General features: G+C 61.2%; 1 protein-coding gene across 7 annotated transcripts in view; it reads left to right on the forward strand.

The window, feature by feature from the left end:
• The first annotated feature begins 66 nt into the window (after positions 1-66).
• The window catches only part of LOC307093355 (TLC domain-containing protein 4-like), a 38,113-nt gene continuing 17,808 nt past the window's right edge, over positions 67-20,371 (forward strand). Inside the window, exons 1-2 of one of the 7 annotated variants that reach the window (XM_079761378.1) lie at positions 67-195; positions 4,710-4,896. In XM_079761378.1, the coding sequence (XP_079617504.1) occupies positions 4,869-4,896 (28 nt within the window). In that variant the 5' untranslated portion in view covers positions 67-195; positions 4,710-4,868. Of the gene's footprint in view, positions 196-4,709; positions 4,897-14,525; positions 14,541-14,670; positions 14,907-15,175; positions 15,413-15,505; positions 15,615-20,371 lie in introns of those variants that run through there. The other 6 variants (XM_079761385.1, XM_079761382.1, XM_079761380.1 and 3 more) reach the window with 6 other exon arrangements.

Here is a 20,371-nt window from a genome sequence, read left to right on the forward strand (position 1 = left end):
GGCACACAACGCTTTTGCTTTTCGTTTTTAAATGCCAGGGGAAGTGTTTCTGTTGCACATGCAGGCATTTACTGGAAGTGTTCGCCAGTGAAAGGTACTTTGGTACAAAGGATTCAGGGCCCTCATCCTGACATCACCCCAATGCTAACAGGAGTCCCCAGTCTGGGTGCAGTAAAAAGGAGAGACTTGATTCAGGTAAACAGCTTGCAAACCGGGGAAACAGCCTCCAATGGCCACCATAAGTGTGCTACCGGAGGCAAAGGGGAGGCTGCCTTTCGTAAAGTACTGCCCTGGTCCCTGATTGGCCCACTTTTATGCAAATGAGGAACTCAAATTTGCACAGCGTGATTGGTCAAGTTAGTACTGTCCCGATTGGTTGGGATCATGGGTTCTGATTGGTTGTTATGGAGCCACTCTGATGGGTCTGCTCAGTAAAGATGCAAATCTATAATAATAAAAGCGTAATATGCAAATAGACCGATGGGCCGAACAGCAGAACAACCATCCGGACGACCACACTATGACAAGCACTGGTACCAGGCCAGCCAAGGCGGGTGCAATTGGTTGGGGGGTCCAGCCATCGCCCCTCAATCGCCCTGCAGAGGGAGGCCCAGGCCACCGGCCATTAGGGCAATCCATGGTGGGGTGGGGGGGTCTCAGGCCACCAGCCAGGGCACTGCAGCAGGTGGGTGGGGCCTCCCTCTGTGGGGCGATCAATCGCGGGCTCCGGGACTGCAAGAGGGCGCAGGCTGTGCTGAGGTGAACCCCCCCCCCCCAGTGCACAAATTTCGTGCACTGGGCCTCTAGTACAGATAGAGTTGTTCAGCTCTGATTGTCTGGGGCAGGTCTCAGCCCATTGGTGGAAGTCCAGGCACTCCTTTATAAGGTGGGCTCAGCTGGCAGCACAGCGTAGGGGGCTGGCCGCTCACTCCACGCCTTTTCCTCCCGTGTGCATCCTGCGTGGGAGGCCTTTGCAAACAGCGGCCACTAGACTCTGATGTCGAATTTGGGTCCAACAAACCCCAAGGAGTCCTTGGCAGGGTTATATGCCTTCTCCGGGTCAGCAGTCTAAATCTCCTCTTTCTCAGCACGATTGCTTTTAACTTTTCTAGGCATTTCCACAGATCTCAAACCATGTGACCACGGTAATCACATGAGGGTGATCAAGTCAAGTAAGCCACGATCCTGAGAGGAGTGGAAGCTCAGTGGCTCCCGGTAGCCCGATAGAGAAGGCATCGACCTGCAATTAATATTCAGTTCATCTTAACACAAAGCCAGCCGGCACCTCCCCCATCCCACTTGGGCTTATCTTCATGTCTGGTTAACCCACATTGCAGCAATAGAACAAAGATTGCAGGAGCCCCTTCACCCCAAGTGTCCCTTGTCTCCTTGGTCTCCGATAAACCTGGAGGTGAGATGAGGAGCATCGTTTTCCAGCAGCCCACATTCAGTCTTCCATCATTAACCCTCAACCCTACATCCTCACCTCAGGCCATCAGGCAAATACTCCCCTCTCTACAGACAGAGGTGGATTCTATATCGTCGAAAGGGTTTCCCCAAGATGCGTTAGAGGTGGAGAAAGTTTATAGTTGTGGGTTTTGAAGCTGGTGCCCCTGAGATTTGACGAAATCTGAATCCCCTGGGCTTCCAAACCCATCGCCGGAAGCGCAGAGGTAGGGCCCCGGACACAGTATGAAAACCAACTTAGCAGTAGAACTCGGGATGCAGTTTTCTTCCGTCGGCCCGCTCTGCCGTTCCCAGCCGTGGCTTCAACGGAAACACTCGCCCCTCTTCCTTCCGGGAAGATGGGAGCGGTCTCAGAACCTGCATCCAGACAAGGCGGTCTCCAGAGCCAAAAGGGAGGCCATCTTGTCACTGGTTCTTTTCTGAAGGGCGAGGGAGGCCTTTTCCAGAAGCCCTCACAGCAGACTGTCTTTCTGTCCTTCTGGCATTATTGGTGACCCCTGTTCGTAAAGGAATGTGACCTCGAGCTGGCTGGGGTTAGGGTGGAGGATGACATGACCAACAACTCACCTGTCGTCCCTGGCCCTGTGCTGGAGGGTGGGTGCTGCACAGAAGGGGCGTCCTCTTGGAGAGGAGGAAGTCGGAGGAGGGTGGGAGGGAGGTGATGGGTGGGTAGGCAAATAAGAGTGTGGATTGCTGTGGAGAGCACGTGTGTGAGGTGGCTTGGTAAACCCCCCCAGGCAGCACCAGGCCAGGCATGTCACACATCGCTAGGCTCTAGGCCTTCGTTCCTTGTTGCCCCGTCCCCTTGCCATCGCCACTGCCTGTGTGCAGGGGAACCCGCGTGACCAGGCGGCTTGCAGCTGGAGGACGGGGGTGACCAGGCATCAGGAGGGTGCCAGTAGATGCAGAGAACCAACAGGGTGGAGCAGCAGGCCTGTGAGCAGTCCTGGGTTATTTGGATTAAGGCGAGAGTCAGAATGTTCCATGTTCCTGACAAGAAAGATGAGCCTGCAGGGCGGAGGGAGGTGGACTGGAGGTCACGGACAGAGAGGTCCGGAGGGTGCGGTGAGAGGGTTTGAAGGGTGGTGAGGGCTGGGAGTGGGTCAGATGGGGGGGGGGGCGTTTACAAGGACCTGCAGAGCTAAGGACCAGGAGGGTGATGGCGACCCGGAGGTCCGTGGGGACTGAAGTGATAGGGGTGACCCGTTTCCGCCCAGTCCCACCGGCACCTCGGGCGCGCACTGGCCCAGCCCTGGGTGCAGGGTGAGGCGGCCACAGCTGCCACCCGGCAGTGACTTAACAATGAGGCTGCCTGTGGGAGCCGCATGCTCCTGCAGGGCCCCTGGGGGAAGCACCCACCCGCCTGCATGGGCTGCCCCGGAGCCCGGGCCGCTGGGGACCCTGGCCGCTGGCCCCTTCCCGCCGGAGCCCGGCCGCCTTCCATCGTCACGAGGGCAGCCAGGGGCGGGTGAAGACCTCTGAGCGCCAGGGAGGCCTCCGTGATCGGCGCTGAGCTGGCCCAGGACACGGTAGGGGCGGCCTGGGAGGGAGTCGCGGCCGGGGCCCGAGACGGGATGTGGCCCTGGGTCCGCTGGCTGCATGCTGTCCGCTGGGGGTCTGCAGGGTCGGGTCGGCGGGGACAGAGGGTCACCCTCGTGGCTGCCAAGACTTCTCTCCTGGTCAGATGTGCTGGTGGGCGTTTACGTCGTGGCCTTTCCCCAGACCGGCCCCTTCCCACTCTGGGACGCTGCCCCGCAGGCCAGGCGGTTGCTCGACGCTCCGTGGGGTTCACTGGGAGCTCGCTCTGCGCACGCCCTCGGGACAGCCGTGCGTGGCCCGGTTCTGACGGCAGCCCGCGAGGCGGCGTCAGTGGCCGCGTCTTGTAAACGAGGACATCAGGGGTTGGGGAGGTCGTGGCATTTGCTCGGGGTCACAAGCCGGGAATGGGAGGCGGTTCTCAGCCAGGTTTCTGTTCCGTCCTCCGGCGCCATCGGCAGTGTTCACAGATGTGTCCGCGGTGGCCGGGCCACACGTGCACAGGAAGCAAGGCGGGGTGTGAGCCGCGCTGTGCTCACTTCTCTCTTAGGAAGCTCAAACCAAGCGGGAGGAAAAGGATTGTGAAAAAGCGGCTTTTCACATGCCAGTCAAGAATAGCTTTTCTGTTTTCTAGCTTTTTCTCCAAGTACAAGGGCGCCAGATTAGAGATACAGACAGACAAATGTATGTGTGTCTCGGTGTACATACATACTGCTCTTTTTGATCCTCACCCGAGGATATGTTGCACCGACTCTAGAGAGAGGGAAAGAGAGAGAGAGGGAAAGAGAGAGAGAGGGAAAAGCATTGATGTGAGAGAGACACATCATCCATCGGTTGCCTCCTATACACAGGGATCGAGCCCACAACCTAGGTATGTGCCCTGTCTGGGACTCGAACCTGCAGCCTTTTGGTGCCCGGGACGATGCTCCAACCAACCCAGCCGCCTGGCCAGGGCTCCGCGGCTCCTGACTCAAGCCGTGCTTACGACCGATGACAGTGACGTTGTCAGACACGAATTCTCTCCCTCCGCGCCCATGTGTCTCAGACCCACCCTTCCAGACTGTTCCCAGAGCCCTCAGGCCTGTGAGCCACACCTGCCTCATCAGCTTCACATTCGACAAGACGTTCAAGTCTCATTTTAAGACACGTTCCCAGTGGATCGTGGCGCGTGCCATCCCCTGTCACCTCGCTCCTGACGCCGGCCCAGCCGCCGCCGCTCCTGCACGGCGGTGGCTGCCTTTCCCTTTAGACCTAGAACGTGGCGGGGACAATCCCACTCCCGCCCCGCAGGGCTCCTCTGGGAACCGGGAGTGACTTTGTGCTCACCGGCCCGCCCTGCCCACAGCCCCGCCGCAACGGTCCAGCCGCGTTTCTCCCCGTCGCGCCTCCGCCCCTTCTTACTCCGAGCCGCACGCCCTTTCCTGCCGCCACGGCTTTGTGTCCACAGACACACACAGTCGGGGCCTGGCCGGCGTGCTCAGGGGATGCGCATTGACTTGAGAACCAGGAGGTCAATAAAAATATAATTTAAAAAAGAAAGAAACACGCACGTTGTGTTTTCACTCTTCTCTGACTAGACGCTACCCTCGACTTGGACGCAAACCCCGCGGCCCTCCCATGCCCGGCAGCACCCGCCGCCCGCCCCCCGGAGGCACCTCTCCTGACCCCCCCGGTGACCTCGGTGCTCTCCTTGCCCCGCCCTGTAGGTGAGGAGCCCGAGGCTCTGCCACGCTGACCCCCTCGCTGGCGCCGTGACCGGACTCGCTGTGGCTGCGGTGGCCCTCGCGTGGCTCGGGGCCCCGGGGATGTCACTCGGGGACGAAGGCACCTCGGGCGGAGAGCACAGCGAGAGCCAGGGCTGAGCCATGGAGCGCGCGGACGGGCCCCCTCAAGGTCAGTGTCGCGCCTCCGGGGGCCGCGTGGGAATAGCAGGTGGACGCCCAACGGCAGCGGGCGCTTCTTCGCGTCTCCGTCCCTTGGGTAACATCCTGCTCGTCTTTCGCCAGCACGGGGTGCCCTCTGTTCGTCGGTGGTCCTCCTCCATTCGTTTGTTTCTATTTTTAAAATATGTTTGTATTGATTTCAGAGAGGAAGGGAGAGGGAGAGAGAGAAACATCCATGATGAGAGGGAATCATGGACCGGCTGCCTCCTGCACGCCCCTCACTGGGGATGGAGCCCGCAACCTGGGCCTGTGCCCTGACCAGGGATCGAACCCTGACCTCCTGGTTCACAAGTCGCCGCTCAGCCCTGAGCCCCGCCGGCCGGGCGTCCTTCCTCCATTTGTCCACTTCCCGGTGGACGGGCGTTTCCGCCAGAGTCTCCGGCTGCCCGTAGCAGCCCCGTCTCCGTCTCAGAGCCCGTGGCCCGTGCCGGCCGTCACCGTGTGGGGAGGGAAACGCCAGGGGGGAAGTCAGCTCTTGGAAACGCTGGATTCACATGCCCCGGGGACGGGAGGAGGCGGCGCTCCCCTTAGAGATGTGCTGTGACCCCTCACGGCCTGTGGCCCGTTCCTCCCTCCAGCGTGGCCTCTCCTCCCGAGCCTTCGGCCGCCGCCTCCCCCGTGTCTCTATCCTGAGCCCGTGAAGCTCCAGGCTCCCCATTAACAATAAAGGAGATCCATGAGACCTCCACCCGCCGGCTCAGCGCGGCGCTGGGCCTCTCCCCCGCCAGCCAGGGTGTTTTCCACTCGCGGCCGCTCTCAGGCCACCGAAGGCTTCTGGGGCCCAGAGCAACGCCCCCTCCCAGATGCTGACCGCTGGCCACCTGACCCTGCGGCCAGGCACAGGGGGGACCCTCAGTGTAGGAGGAGGCGTGGCCCCCAGCCCTGCAGGGGTGGGTTGAGGGACATGGGCCGTGCGTAGGATGACCCCGTCCGGCGGACACTGGGTCCCCTACACTATGCCGCCGAAGGGGGCCCGGGTGTCTGAGCGCTGAGTTCCTGCCGCCCGGCTTGTTCCTACCAATGCCAGCAGACCCTTCCCTGACGGCTTGCAGCTCCAGGGGCTGGAGGTCTGCCCGTCCCCCCCCTCCCCCCCCCCCCCCCGCAGGCAGCCCTCCCCGCCGGCCCGTGTGAACGCCTGGGAGGCAGAGAACCAGGAACGTAAAGGAGTGAGTGATGCTGAAAACGGAGCGAGGGCCAGCCGCCGGAGAGGAGGCTGCGGGTGCAGCCCGTTCCCTCGCTGAGGAGCTGGGACTTCGTCCCGGGCCGTGGGAAGCCGCTGCAGTGCTCACACAGGGAGAGGCGTTAGACAGAGGCTGTGGCCTGGACGCCCGGCCGGCGCTGATTTTGTACCTGAGGTTTTCCTGGAACCCAGCCAGGCCCCTCCTCTCACGGAGAGCCTGCAGCAGCCACCTGCCCGCAGGGCCTGAGGCGCTTCCCGGGGGGGCCTGCGGGAGCTGGGGGGGGGGGTGGCCGAGCTGGCGCGTGGCCTCGGGCAAGACCAGCCGAGGTCGATCGAGCTGGGAGCTGGTGCCACATGGAGGGCCTGAGGCACCGGGCGCAGGTGTGGGTGGGGATCACGAGCTTGAGTTTATCCAGAGAGACTGTTTCTCAAGCCCCATTACACAACTGCAGCGGCGGCCGCCTCCTCAGGGTCCCGCCCGCCGCCCGCTGCGGGGCTGGGCATTGCCGGGGCGCTGCGCCGTGGGCTCGGGTTCTGGCTGCGTCCTGGTTCTGGTGGTGCTGTCTCCACTCTGCTGCCTGACCCCCCCCCCCCCCCATTCCGGTTGATCTTCCCGACTCCAGATCCCTGGCCTCCTCTCGTCGGTACAGCCTCACACTCCCCTCGGTGTGCACTGTGGGAGGGTCAGGGGAGCAGGAGGCTTGCTGAACGACACGAGGGGAGTTGTACCATTTAAACAGGATGGAGGGCCCGGCCGGCGTGGCTCAGTGGTTGAGCGTTGACCTATGAACCAGGAGGTCACGGTTCATTCCTGGTCAGGGCACCTGCCCAGGTTGCAGGCTCTACCCCCAGTAGGGGGCGTGCAGGAGGCAGCCGATCTGTGATTCTCTCTCATCATTGATGTTTCTCTCTCTCTCTCTCTCTCTCTCTCTCCCTCCCTCCCTCCCTCCCTCTTCCTCTCTGAAATCAATACAAATATTTTTTTAAAAATTAACAGTATGGAGGTGTGCGATCCAGGCACTCTGCCTCCTGTCCCTCCCCTCTCCTCTCTGTTCTCTCCCCCACCACCTCCCTCACGCCCGCAGGGGAACTGCTCTTGTACAACCGCCTCTCACGCCCGCTTCTTGCTGACCCTGCTCTCAAGCACACCGGCTGCTCATAACGCCCCCAGGCTCTGTCCTCCCAGGAGAGTTCTAGAACCGGCTGTCAGGGGGCGTGCTGGAACCGGGGTGGGGTCCTGAGGGTGGGTTTGGATCAGACAAGGAGTCATGGGTTCCCCCGCAAAGGAAGTGGTCCAAGGGCACGGGGTGGGGGGGCAGGGGGTGGGGGGGCAAGGGGCGCGGGGAAACCACGGTCACGTCCACAGGGCAGGGCAAGCGTCAGCCCGCGCGGGGTGAGGCTGCAGAGAGAGGAGGCCACGTCTCAATAAGGAACGGAGAGCGTGTCTCAGCTACTTCCATGTATGAGCATGTACTGCGGTGTTAGGCGCACAGTGGGGCCACAGAAACGTTTGATCCGCGTTCCCGGGACCTGCTTCTGTGCTCCGGGGACTGGCTGTTTTCCTCATCGTTAATCCTCACCCGGACGTTTTCCCATTGATTCTTAGGGAGAGTGGAAGGGAGAGGGAGAGACTGAGAAACATTGATGTGAGAGAAACACATCGATTGGCTGCCTCCTGCACGTGCCCCAATGAAGGCCCCGGGCCGAGGAGGAGCCTGCAACCGAGGTACGTGCCCTTGACCAGAATCGAACCCGGGACCCTTCGGTCTGCAGGCCGACGCTCTATCCGCTGGGCCACACCGGCTAGGGGCTGGGATTGGCTGTTTTCATGCAGATCAATCTACTGCGTCCGACTCGGCAGCCTCGGTGAGAGCCCAGTGCGTGTGGCTAACACGCCCTCCCGTCAGGAGGACTCAGCCGGGGCCCAGTGTGTTTGTGGGGCGCCTGCCCCTTTCCTGCAGCCTCGCGGCCTCATCGTCCCTGTTTGACGCCCCGAGGAGGCTCAGGCCGCTGCGTAAGGGGCAGGTTGCCTCACTCGCGGCTCTTGATCTCAGCGTTCCGCCCTTTGATCTCGTTCTCTTGCTAAACCCTTCATTGTCCTCACGGGCACCACCGTTTGGCTTGGCACCTGTGTTTTCATGCCCCTGCCTGCTTCAGTGGCCTCGTCTGCTGTTTCTGTTCCCACAAATGCGTATCGAGTTCGGGATGTTTCGGTTCCCGGGGACTGGCCACACTCCCCCACGCTCCCCCACGCTCCCCGGTTCTGTCTCCTGTTGGCGAAGTGGGTGATGCTCCCTGTCGCTGGGAAGGCGCCCTGGGGCTGTGCACGGGCTGGGGTGTCGTTTGGGGCGGTTGATTTCGCTAAGCCTCAGGGACTCTCCTCTCCGTCAGATCAGATAATGGTGGTTACTTATTTTCTTATTTATTTTTAGAAGATATTTTCATTGAATTCAGAGAGGAAGGGTGAGGGAGAGAGAGATGGAAACATCCATGATGAGAGAGAATCATGGATCAGCTGCCTCCTGCACGCCCCCACTGGGGATGGAGCCCGCAACCCGGGCCTGTGCCCTGACCGGAATTGAACCTGGGACCCTTCAGGCCTCGGCCGACGCTCTATCCACTGAGCCACACCGGCCAGGGCCTGGTGCGAGTTGTTTAGTAGGAGGAAGAAAAGACTTGCACAAAGCAAGTGGCAACCTCGGTTCCAGAGGAGAGACACCTGCCACTCGGGAGAACACGGACCTTACAACTAGGGGCGCTTTGAGGGGGAACGTGCGCAGGAGCAGCTGGAACCCAAGCGGGAGGTGGGGTGGGGGGGGGAGGAGGAGGGGAGCGATGGTGGCGTAGCCGGAGGGAGCGGAGTGTGAGAGGGCGAGTGGGAGCGGCGGGAAAGGTGGTCTGAGCTGGAAGGCATGCGTGCCGGGTACACCGCTGTGACGGGAGGCCTCAGCCACGTGAGGTTGGAGAGGCGGTCAGTGCGTGACCAGGGAGAAACTGATCCCCAGGCCTCGAAGTCCCTCCTCGAATCACCGAGCGCTGACCGGGTGGCGGCGTGTGGACGGTGGTGCCGAGACGGGAGAAGTGGTGGGGGGTGTTTATGGTCCCGGCAGGTTGCGTGTCAGACTCGGAGTTGCTGGAGAGACGTCGGAGGCTGAAGGAGGTCCCTGGGCCTGAACCTGGGGAGTGGACGGGGCGGGAGAGGAGGTCCACGAGGGAGCAGGAGCGACAGAATCCCGTCCCCACCGGACGCAGAGGGCGAGGCGGGCGGGAGGCGTGCAGGAGATGGAGGCTTCCGGGTCGGGGGGGCTGGGTGACCCCATAACGGAGAAAGCGGAGACAGGGTGCGTGAGGCAGTGGGCTAAGTCTGACTGCATCTCAGGAACCTGGGGACACACTGGGGCGGTCGGGTTACGGTCTGGAGCTCAGGAGAGAGAGTTGGTGTGAGTGGCGTTGGCGTCTCTGCGCCTCCATCGGGGGAGGAACGGAGCGCAGCTCCAGCCGAGCTGGGTCCCGGCCCCAGTGGGCGAGGCTGCCAGCTGAGTGGGTGGAACACAGGCCAGGTGCAAAAGGCGGAGGTCAGAGTTAAGGCGGAGACTCCCCCGAGGGGTCAGGTGCGAGCGATCACCGGGCTCGGAGGCGGACGCAGCGTCGCTGAGAAACTGGAGCGCAGGGTGGGCGGGCGGGCCGGTGCCTCCAGCCGTGGCCTGGAGACGGGTGTTTCCGTGAAAGGACTGGTCAGACGGTGGCACCTCGAGGAGTGGGAGCAGCAGAGACGCTCGCTCACCCCAGGAGGGCGGAGAGGGGGGCGCGGAGGCGGGAGCCAGTCAGCTCCTAGGGGCTCTGCTGTCTGGGGCGAAGTTGGGGAAACCGTGGAACGCTGGGAGACAGTCATCCTATGGAAAGTAGTGGAAGGGTGAGTTCTGGGCGCAGGGCGATGGCGCAATCACAGGATGTCGGTTAGCGCCTGTGTTTTTATATTGATTCCCAAGGTAAAGCCTGCTGTTATCGTGGTCCTGGCCCTTACACAGGGCAGACCTACCGAACCCTAAATGACTCAGGAGACGTGGTTTTGGACCTTGGTTCTATAGCAGCCCCCCTTCATCCGGGGAGGGGGGGGGACGTTAAAAACCCCCAGCAGATACCTGAAACCACAGACAGTACCGAACCCTATAAATACGATGTGTTTCCCTGTATGTACAAGCCTGTGATAAAGTTTAACTTATAAATCAGGCACAGTGAGAGGTCAACGACAACACTAAAACACGACAGCTGTACCAGTGACACGATAGGCTGTAATAAAGGTGATGGGAACGCCATCTCTCTCAAAATACCTCACCGTCTGGACTCGCCCTTCTTCTCGTGACGACGTGAGGTGGGACACGGCCTGTGTGAGGGGAGAAGGTGGGGAGTGAGACCTTATTAATAAGACACGGTCATTGGACCCAGGCACCGTGATGCCTCAGCAGTCCATCTGATCCTTGGGACTAAGTGGCTGGCGGGCGGGTGGAGTGCCCACCGGGGACGCTGGAAAAGGGCCGGTGCTGCCCCCGGGCAGGACAGAGCGGGACATGGCGGGTTGCATCCGGCGCTCAGGATGGCCTGCCGTTTATACCTGATGCATCGCTTATTTCTGTCTATTGCACATTGCAAAATATAACAATTAGTTTGAAAAGAGACGGCAGTTTTTCAAAATTTGCTACCTATTGGAGGGCACACATGTTTTATTTTTATTTTTTAATCCTCACTCAAGGATATTTTCCCCACTGATTTTTAGAGAGAGTGGAAGGGAGGGGGAGAGACACAGAGAGAGAAACACGGATGATCAATTGCTAGCCGCCCAAATGCCCCGACCGGGGCCCGGAGCCTGCAACTGAGGTACATGCCCTTGACTGGAATCAACCCGGGACCCTTCAGTCTGCAGGTTGATGCTCCACGTACTGAGCCAAGCCGGCCAGGGCCCAAAATGTTTTATGTTTACTAACGTGCAAAGAACCCGGGCCTTACGTGGCAGGTCCGAAGGCAGCACGCGCGCCTTCTATACAGAAAGGTGTCGTTCTTGATGCGGCTCACTTCCCACAGAGCGTGGGAGGCAGGGACCGCAGAGAGCGAGGGGCCTGGCGCAGCGGAGCGGGTGACGATAGTAACTCGACTGCATGAACCATAGTCCAGTGGCGTCGGGAGACCAAGTCGATTGGGACACAGATGGGAGATAAGATGTTTGTATGTGAAAAAAAAAAAGCCATCTATTTTTTTCTTTTTAGCTATTTTTAGGATAGTTCATATGCCCATTTGAATTTTTCACTTATGTGTATTCCTTTAATTAAAACTAAAAATTTATTGCTTCTCAGCCTTTTGGCTAAGGTCAAATCCTATATAATAAAAGGCTAATATGCAAATTGACCTAATGGCAGAACAACTGGTTGCTGTGACGTGCACTGACCACAGGGGGCAGACACGCAATGCAGGAGCTGCCCCCTGGTGGTCAGTGCGCTCCCACAGGGAGAGCACCACTCAGCCAGAAGCCGGGCTCACGGCTGGCGAGTGCAGCAGTGGTGGTGGGAGCCTCTCCTGCCTCTGTGGCAGTGCTAAGGATGTCCGACTGATGGCTTAGGCCCGCTCCCCGCGGGCTCCTGGACTGGGAGAGGGCACAGGCCGGGCTGAGGGACCCCACCCTAAGTGCACGAATTTCGTTCACCGGGCCTCTAGTGTAAAAATAATTTATATTTTTATAATTTACATTACTTTATAATGATTTAGATTAATTGTAATCCTATCCAATAAAAGAGTAAAATGCAAATTGACCGTTACCCCAACACACAAGATGGCTGCCCCCATGTGGTCAAAGATGGCTGCCCCCATGTGGACACAAGATAGCTGCCACAAGATGGCCAGCAGGGGAGGGCAGTTGGGAGGGATCAGACCTGCAAGGGAGGGCAGTTAGGGGTGACCAGGCCAGCAGAGGAGGGAAGTTGAGGGCAGCCGGGCCTGCAGGGAAGGGCAGTTGGGGGGGTGGGGGACCAGGCCTGCAGGGGAGGGCAGTAAGGGGCAATCAAGCTGGCAGGGGAGCAGTTAGGCATCAATCAGGCTGGCAGGGGAGTGGTTAGGGGGTGATCAGGCTGGCAGGCAGAAGCAGATAGGGGCAGTCATGAAGGCAGGCAGGCGAGCAGTTCGGAGCCAGCAGTCCTGGATTGTGAGAGGGATGTCCGACTGCCCGTTTAGGGGTCCCAGATTGGAGAGGGTGCAGGCTTGGCTGAGGGACACCCCCCCCCTTTACGAATTTTGTGCACCGGGCCTCTAGTTTTAAAATAATTTATAATATATGATAGGAAAGAAAATCACATAAAATAAGATAAGCAAAAAGAACCCAAAAGACATAGACCAGGCATCCTCAAACTACGGCCCGCGGGCCACATGCGGGTGTTTTTGCCGTTTTGTTTTTTTACTTCAAAATAAGATATGTGCAGTGTGCAGAGGAATTTGTTCATAGTTTTTTTTAAACTATAGTCCGGCCCTCCAACGGTCTGAGGGACAGTGAACTGGCCCCTGTTTAAAAAGTTTGAGGACCCCTGCCATAGACGTTTACCCGCCCAGAGATAAACCACTGTTAATATACTGAAATAGTCTCTTATTGAAAAACAAACGACAGAGCTTTTAAATACTCAGAGAACCTTACCAGAAACTCCTGCTACACTGACACGACTGCTTGGGTCACACAGTTTTCACTAAATCGCCCTTTCTCACCAACACGCCAGGCCATTCCGATGCCACCGCCACTCAGATGAGAACCGAGACAGCCTCCCGGAGCGAGCGCGTCCGCGTTCATCGTCCTGCCGTTTTAGGACGAAGCGCCCCTGGGTCTCTGTGTCCCCAGCGACTGGCTCTGTTGAGAAGTTCAGGAATTTGTGGAAGCACACGCTTATCAGAAGAACTTGCCTCAAAAGAATTTTTGTATTCTTTTTTTCTCTTTTTAAGTGTGGATGAGTAATTTCATTTTCTGTGACCTGTTTCTTAGAACTGGTTTCAAGAACAAAAAATAGAAAAAGTGCAGTTCACGTTGATGCCTCCCACTTAAATCGGGAAGGGAGTGTTGGGAAGAAGGAAGTTAAGAATAATTAAAGATTTAAAAATGTGAATAATGAAATGGATACTTTGAAAGAAATTAAGCTGCCTTAAAATGTGGAGGAGAAAGGGCAGTGGATGTATCCTTCTACCTCCTGAGGTCATTGAGTTTCGATGAATTTACAAGTTTCAACATTCAGCTCCTATTAGCAAATCCCTCCCCTCTGCCGCAGGCCTGTCCTGTTCCTCAGTGAACTCGCTCACGTGCTCCGTAATCGGAGGACTTGATGCATTTCTAGGGCCCAGCGGGAAGGAGGAGAGCGGGGGTTCCGTGGGCGTCCTTGGCCTTGGCCGCTGCGGTGGGTGCTAGAGGATGTGCACAGCAGAGATAACGATGGTGCAATCAGGAAAAGCAGGACAGCTGTCCGGCCGGGGGAAGCACGGCCCCGGGGAAGCACGGCGAGTCTGGAGGAGGCAGAGTCCCGAGGTCACACTCGCCACGTGACCTGCAGGGCTGACCCCTCCGGTGCAGGACGCCTGCGCCCAGCCTCCGGACCCACGGAGAGCGACGAAGCGGCTGCGTGAGTGCGTGAGGCAGGTGGGGCCGGACCACAGTGAAGCAACTCTGATGGGATAGGTGTGTGTTTTTTTTAAATTTTAAAACAATTATTATTGATTTCAGAGAGGAAGGGAGAGGGAGAGAGAAACATCAATGATGAGAGAGCATCATTGATTGGCTGCCTCCTGCACACCCCCCACTGGGGATCCAGCCAGCAACCCAGGCATGTGCCCTTGACCGGAATCGAACCCTGGACCCTTCAGTCCGCAGGCCGACGCTCTGTCCGCTGAGCCAAACCGGCCAGGGCCGGGACAGGTCTTGGTCCAAGGACATGGTTGCCATGAGGATCCCCGGGAGAAGAGGGCTGTGCGCTGGGAGGCCTCCCTGCTTGAGTGCAGGCCGCTGTTCGCAGGGTGGGCAGGTCTTTTCCAAGTCAGCCTGAGGTGCATTTCCCGACGGGGTCTGCAGGGGTAACGGCATCCGCACCCCCGTTTTACAGAGGAAGGACCTGGGCCCCGTGAGGCGCGTGAGTGAAAGTGGGTGTGTCTGTGTGCACGCCTGTGTGTGCGAGGTAACACGGATCAGCCGCACGGGCAGACGTTTCCCACACATGGCTGTCCTGCCAGTGCGGCGCTTACGCATTAATTACCTCCCCAGACCTTGCCTCCTGCAAAGAAGGGTTTGTAGTGTGTCAGCGACCCGGCACAGCCTGAGCGCCTCTTCCCTGTTTTGCTTTATTCAAAGCAGCCCCATCTGTTGATCCGGACGCTGGAGTGTTTGAGCGCGCATTTCGCAGGTCAGGAGAGCGACTTGAATGGCAAACTCCCTGCCCTGGCAGCTTGGAATTCCGAGCTGGCACCGGAATGCCCAGCCGCCTCTCGGGACTGGGGAGTGGGGGGTGGGTGGGGAGGGAGAGTGCGCTCCGGGGTGTTTGCCGCGAGGAGAGACCGCGGCGGTGGCACCCGCGCCCCTGCCCCTGCCCCTGCCCCCGGTCCGGGGTCCACACCACCTGGGCCCCAGGCCACAGCCCCAGGTCACATCAGTCATGGGCTGCCCTCTGCTCTGTGATGAAACCCTGCGCTGCATCTGGGCAGAATCTGGGCGCGGACGGCGAATGTGAACTCCCCACCTGAGCGGGACGACGGTGACGTGGCGAGCCCAGGTACTGGCCGCTGCGGAGGCGGCCTCGGACAGCCCGGCGCCGCCCGCTGGGTCCCCTTCCCCGGGTGCCTGGGGACAGCCCGCTTCGGCGGGGCGGCTCGGAGCCCTGCTCCGCCTGGGTCCCAGGCGCGAAGGTCGGCCCCGCCCACTCGGGCCGGGTCGGAGCCGCCGGGAGCGGAGCGGGGCGCGCGGCCGCGGCGCCTTTAAGGAGCGGCGCTGCGGGAACTCGACCCGCACTCCAGGCCGCTGCCCGGGGACTCCCGCTCCCGCCCCGCCCCGCCCGGCCAGCGTCTCTTGGCCGAGGCGGCCGGGCCAGCCTCCGGGCCGGGCCGAGCACCAGGCGCCTCGCGCGGCCGCGCGCACTCGGAGGGGCTCCGGACGTGGCACAGGTGACGCGTTCGCAGGGCGGGGCGGGGGGTGTCCGGGCTCCGGAGACCCGGCGTCCTGAGCGCGGGGCAGTGAGTGGCTCTGGCAGGTGCGCAGCATCGTGGCCCGCGGGCCGCGCAGGTGGGTCCCCCCTCTCCCTCCCCTCCCCCCCGCCCCGCGTCCCGCTCGCGCTCTGGGTCTCCGATGCGGGGCGGGCGCTTTGGGCATCAGGGAGAGCCGCGCGGGAGGCTGGCGCAGGCGCGGCGAGTGGGTGAGTGTCCCCTCCAGCGCCCCCTCCCCCAGTTGTAACACAGGAAACTGCTGTGGACTCTGCACCGCGGAGGTGGGTCCCGTTTAGAGTCTGGAGAGTCGGGTGTGGAGGGGCCGCGCGGAGTCAGGGCAGACACGGGTTCTGTTTGGGTTCTGTTTACGGCGCTGCCATTGCGCCCCGGCAGGTCGGTCCCGCCGAGCGAGGGCCTCGGTTTACCCGGCTGGGAAATGGGATCGGACACCGCCTGTCCTGCCGCTCAGGGACCGCGGGCCGCCCCAGTTCACGGAAGGGTCGGCGTGCGCCGCGCCGCGTGGTCCTAGCCGAGCACCTCCCCGCCCCTGGGGTGACGGGCGCTGGGGAGGAGGAGGGGTGAGGGGCGCTGCCATTTCACCGGCTCCCGGCCCCACACGGAGCTGGGACCGTGCGTCCTGGGCGCGTGTAAGTGACACGGCAGCGGGCCAGGGTCAGAGAGAGCTTCCCCCGAGCAGCTGGCCGTGAGGTGCGGGAACCCCACTTCTCTTTCAGGGGCGCTGTGCCAAGTAGAGAACTCCCGGTTACCGGGAAGTGAAAGTCTGCCCCCTAGGAGACCGGAGCCGCCCGGAGCCGCGCCGGGGGGCTCTGTGCTGAGCGGGGTTCCCACCCCGCAGCCCTCGGCCACATCTCCTCCCTGCGCCCCGCACCTGCTCCCCGCCTGGGGGGCGGGCTCCCCTCCGCCGGCAGCCGCACGTGCTTCTCCTCCCCCCCCCCCCCCCCCCGCTTCTGTACTGCGCCCAGCGAGGGGGGCTCTTTTGTTGTTGATCCTCACCCGACGGTATTTTCCCACTGATTTTTAGAGAGAGTGGAAGAGAGAGGGAAAGAGAGAGAAACGTCCATGTGAGAGAGGCACAGCTATTGGTTGTCTCCTGCACGTGCCCCACCAGGGCCCCCGCCAGGCAGCAGCCTGCAACCAAGTCTGTGCCCTCGAAGGGAATCGAACCCGGGACCCTTCAGTGCACAGTCTGACACTCTGTCCACGGAGCCACACCGGCCAGGACCCAGCGCTGGCTCTTTTTAATGAGAGTGGCCAGCTGCCCAGGAGCGGCCGTGGTCTCCAGAGAAGCGGGGGTCCTGATCCCGGGTGCGGGTGAAGAGCTGGCTGCTCTCCTTCCTCTTCTGGGGTCTCCATCCGAGAGGGCTCCCCTGTTCCCAAGGTGAGCGGAGGCCTCGGAGCAGGCAGCCCCAGAACCGGAGCGATGGCCCAGCGAAGGGTGGCGAGGAGCCAGTGGGACCTGGGAGGGGACGGAGGGCGGCCAACCAGTGACCAGGTGCCTGGCGGGCAGGAGCCCGGGCTGCGTGGAGCTGGCATCCGGTGCGCCCTGCCCTTTGGGCCGTGCCCAGCTGCCCTGAAGCCCTAGCCCTGCCACCCCGTCCCCTGCTCAGTCTCTAGAGGAGCCCAGTGTCTCCCCTCCCCCCCAAGCCGCCTCCCCTGGAGGGGCAGGAGCCGAGCAGCTGGCTCCCTAAGAAACCTCAGACCTCAGCGTCTCCGCCCCCTCTTCTCAGATGACTGTCCCCCCCCTACAGACGGGATTCATTTCGCTCCGACGTCTCACCCGGCTGAGGAGAGTCAGCGGAGAAGTCTACAGGAGGACACAAGCTCGTCCTGTCGAGGGAGAGGATGAATTTGTTGTCTGGGTGGGGACTGTGGCGATTGGACAAGGGAGGGCCGGGGGGAGGGGCCGTGCTGGACAGCGTGCTGGCCCTGGAGAGCGAGGCCGCCCGCCTGGCTGTGCTGACCCTCCTTCCCATCACCCCGCGAGGAGACAGGACAGTGGGCGAGGAGAGGCCACCTGGTCGCACCAACCAGGTGTGCCCCCAGGACATGTCGCATCCCCGAGGGAGTGGGTTTCTAAGGTCGGAGGCGTTTCCAGAGCGGCTTCGCTGTGTTGTTCTGGACGGAGGCGAAGAGTCCTGCCCGAGGTGCTGGTTGAGAGGCGGCTGTGCTCACCGTTCCCAGACCTGGGAGGGGCCCCAGAGCCTGTTCCCCAGAGCCCTGGTCTGTGCAGGGAGCAAGCAGGGGGGCTACGGAGCCGAGGCTTGAGAGTCCCCGGGAGAGGCAGGCCTGGGAGATGCTGGGAGGGGTCAGAGCCCCGGCTCGGGGAGGGCGTGCACAGGGGACCCGCGGGGCAGGCGCCAGGTGGACTGTGCTGCCCACGGTTTGGGGCGACAGCACAGCGCGGTGCGTTTTGATGCAGAGACCAGGGCACACGGGCCTCGCCTGCCTCCGGCCGCATCCTGCTCTGGGTTGGTCTGGGCCTGTTTCTGTTCTGCGCTCGGAAGAGCTCACCGCCGGTCGGCGGTCACAGCCCAGTCTCCAAAGCCGTGCCCAGGGGATGGAAGCGGGGGCTGTGGGGAGCCGGCTGGGCGGGGGGCTGGGGGCGTGGGCGAGCACGGTTGATGGGGAGTTGCCTGCACCGGTCGGTGGGTCTCATCTTGTGTTTTGGGGGGCAGGACCCACAGTCCTGAAAGGCCGCTGGCCGGGCGGAGGGGAAAAGGGGACTTCCCACCCGTTCCCTCCCCTTCGAAGCCAAGAGGCCATGTGCAAGGAGCACCTCGCTGGCTGGAGAGCCGGTCCCAGAGCAGCAGGTCAGACGGCAGCCGGCCCCCCTCCCCCAGCAGGTCCCAGAGCAGCAGGTCAGAGGGCAGCCGCCCCCCCCCCCCCCAGCAGGTCCCAGAGCAGCAGGTCAGAGGGCAGCCGCCGCCCGCCTGGCGCTGAGCGAGGCTGTCGCCCCTGATGTGCACCGGCTGGCCGGCCGGGTGGCCCGGAGCAGGGTGGCCCGGAGCAGGGTGGGGCGGAGCAGGGTGGGGCGGCCCCGTCCGGCTCCGAGGAGTTTGTGCAGAAGCTGATGCAGAGTGCGGCTTCCGCAGGCCTTTTGCTGATCAGCCGCGTGGGAAGCTGGCTGCGTGCTCACAGGGAACTGGAGAAGGGTCCCCATCACGGCTCCTAGGCGGCGGCGATCAGACTGCCTCAGGCTCTCTTCCAGGACTGACAGTCAAACTGGAGCGTCACTCCTCGGCTTCCGGTTGCCAAAAAAGCTTTTTGGAGAAACGGGTGAGGCGGCGCCCAGCCTCCCCGAGCGCCTCGCGGCATCTGCAGCTGGACCGGATCAATGGCCGCGGCTCCGCAGGCTCGCATTTCCCGTTATCACAGTCAGCCCGGCTCCCACGGAGCGCGCTCACCCGTGGGCCAGGGCAGCCGCAGGAAGACGGGGACGCGCACGTGCCAGGCCCACCGCTGCTTGGTTACCGGCTCCTATCCACACGCGACCTCGTGGGCGCCTCCCCTGCCTGACCGCCCGCCTCCACTGCTCAGCTGAGTTGCTGCTTTCGGAGTTTGCCTGTCGCCCTCCTCGGGGGCTGGGAGCCGTCTCACCCTCTCAGCCGGCTCTCTGATGTGGCTCTGAGCCCCGGACGTGTGGTGCCCGCCGGTCAGTCCCCGGGAGGTGCCTGGAGCCTGGCCGGGCTGGGTGGTGTCCCCTGTGTCCTGCTCTGGCCGCCCTGGATGTCACTGGACATCGGTGGGTTTACCCACTGGGTTTGATCTCAACTTTATTTTATTATTTAAAATATATTTCTATTGATTTCAGAGAGGAAGGGAGAGGGAGAGAGGGATAGAAACATCCATGATGAGAGAGAATCATGGATCGGCTGCCTCCACGTCCCCTGCTGGGGATGGAGCCCACAACCTGGGCCTGTGCCCTGACCAGGAATTGAACCGTGACCTCCTGGTTCATAGGTCGATGCTCAGCCACTGAGCCACGCCAGCTGGACCGATTTAAATTTTAGATTATTTTTTTTAAAAAAATTTTTATTAAGGAATTATATGTGTACATATCTTACCATTGTCTCCCCCCCCCCCTAAATTTTAGATTTTGGGGACATGGAGAAACTGTCTTGTCAAGTTAATTTAAGTTGCTTTCTCCAAATAGGCTTTAAAAACCTTTAACAAGTATAATCTGAAGGCATAGAACACATCTCCCTGTTTGGTATGGATTTACTTGGTGGAATAGGAGCGAGAGGACTTTCCATTTGATGAAAAATTTAGAAAAAATGATGAGTAAACAGTCTTTGCAAGGAGTTACACGCTAGGGACCCGATTCTCAAACCCGTCCCCCTCAGCCACTGCGTTTCGCGCGAAGCCGTGTGAGGGAGGGAGACGGTCATGACCGCGATGCTCTGAGGCTTGTCACATGCTGTCTGAGGGTTAGAGACACAGCTGTGCTCCGACTGAGCAGGCCCGCGGCTTCCCAGGTTTAAGACCCTGCACGCGTGTCACCGAGTGGGTCTGCTCCCCAGTCCCTGTCTCCTGACTCCAGGAGGGGAGAGTTCTGCCCCGGAAGGACCCGGGAGCAGGGCGGCTGTGGGGGGGCCAGACCTCGGGATGGGGGGGCAGGCCCCCGGGAAGCCCGCCGGGCACAGGCAGCGTGATCAGGGGTCCCGGCTCCGTGGCCGAGCCAAGCCTCAGGGCTTTAGGCGGTTTGAGGATCTGACGTGCTAGATGGCCTCACGTCTGTCACACGTCCGTTTCGTGTTTTTAATCCCAGAAGGGGGACTGGCTCCCTGTGGGACACGTTGCGAGCAGCCCGTCCTCGCGGCCCGAGGGTCCACGCCTGCTCCTCCCCCACGGCCTCCTCCCCCGTTCTCTCCCCAGACACACCCGGGCACCAGCCTTGCGGGCAGAGCCCTCCCCGTCTTTCTCTCTAGACGCCAAGATGTGCCCAGGGAGGTCCTTGTGATCACTGAGCATCTCGCAGCCTGCGCCCCTCCCCCCACAGACGCCACCGGGAGTGAGG

This window comes from Cnephaeus nilssonii (assembly GCF_951640355.1).
Source record: "Cnephaeus nilssonii genome assembly, chromosome: 21".
Taxonomy (NCBI): domain Eukaryota; kingdom Metazoa; phylum Chordata; class Mammalia; order Chiroptera; family Vespertilionidae; genus Cnephaeus; species Cnephaeus nilssonii.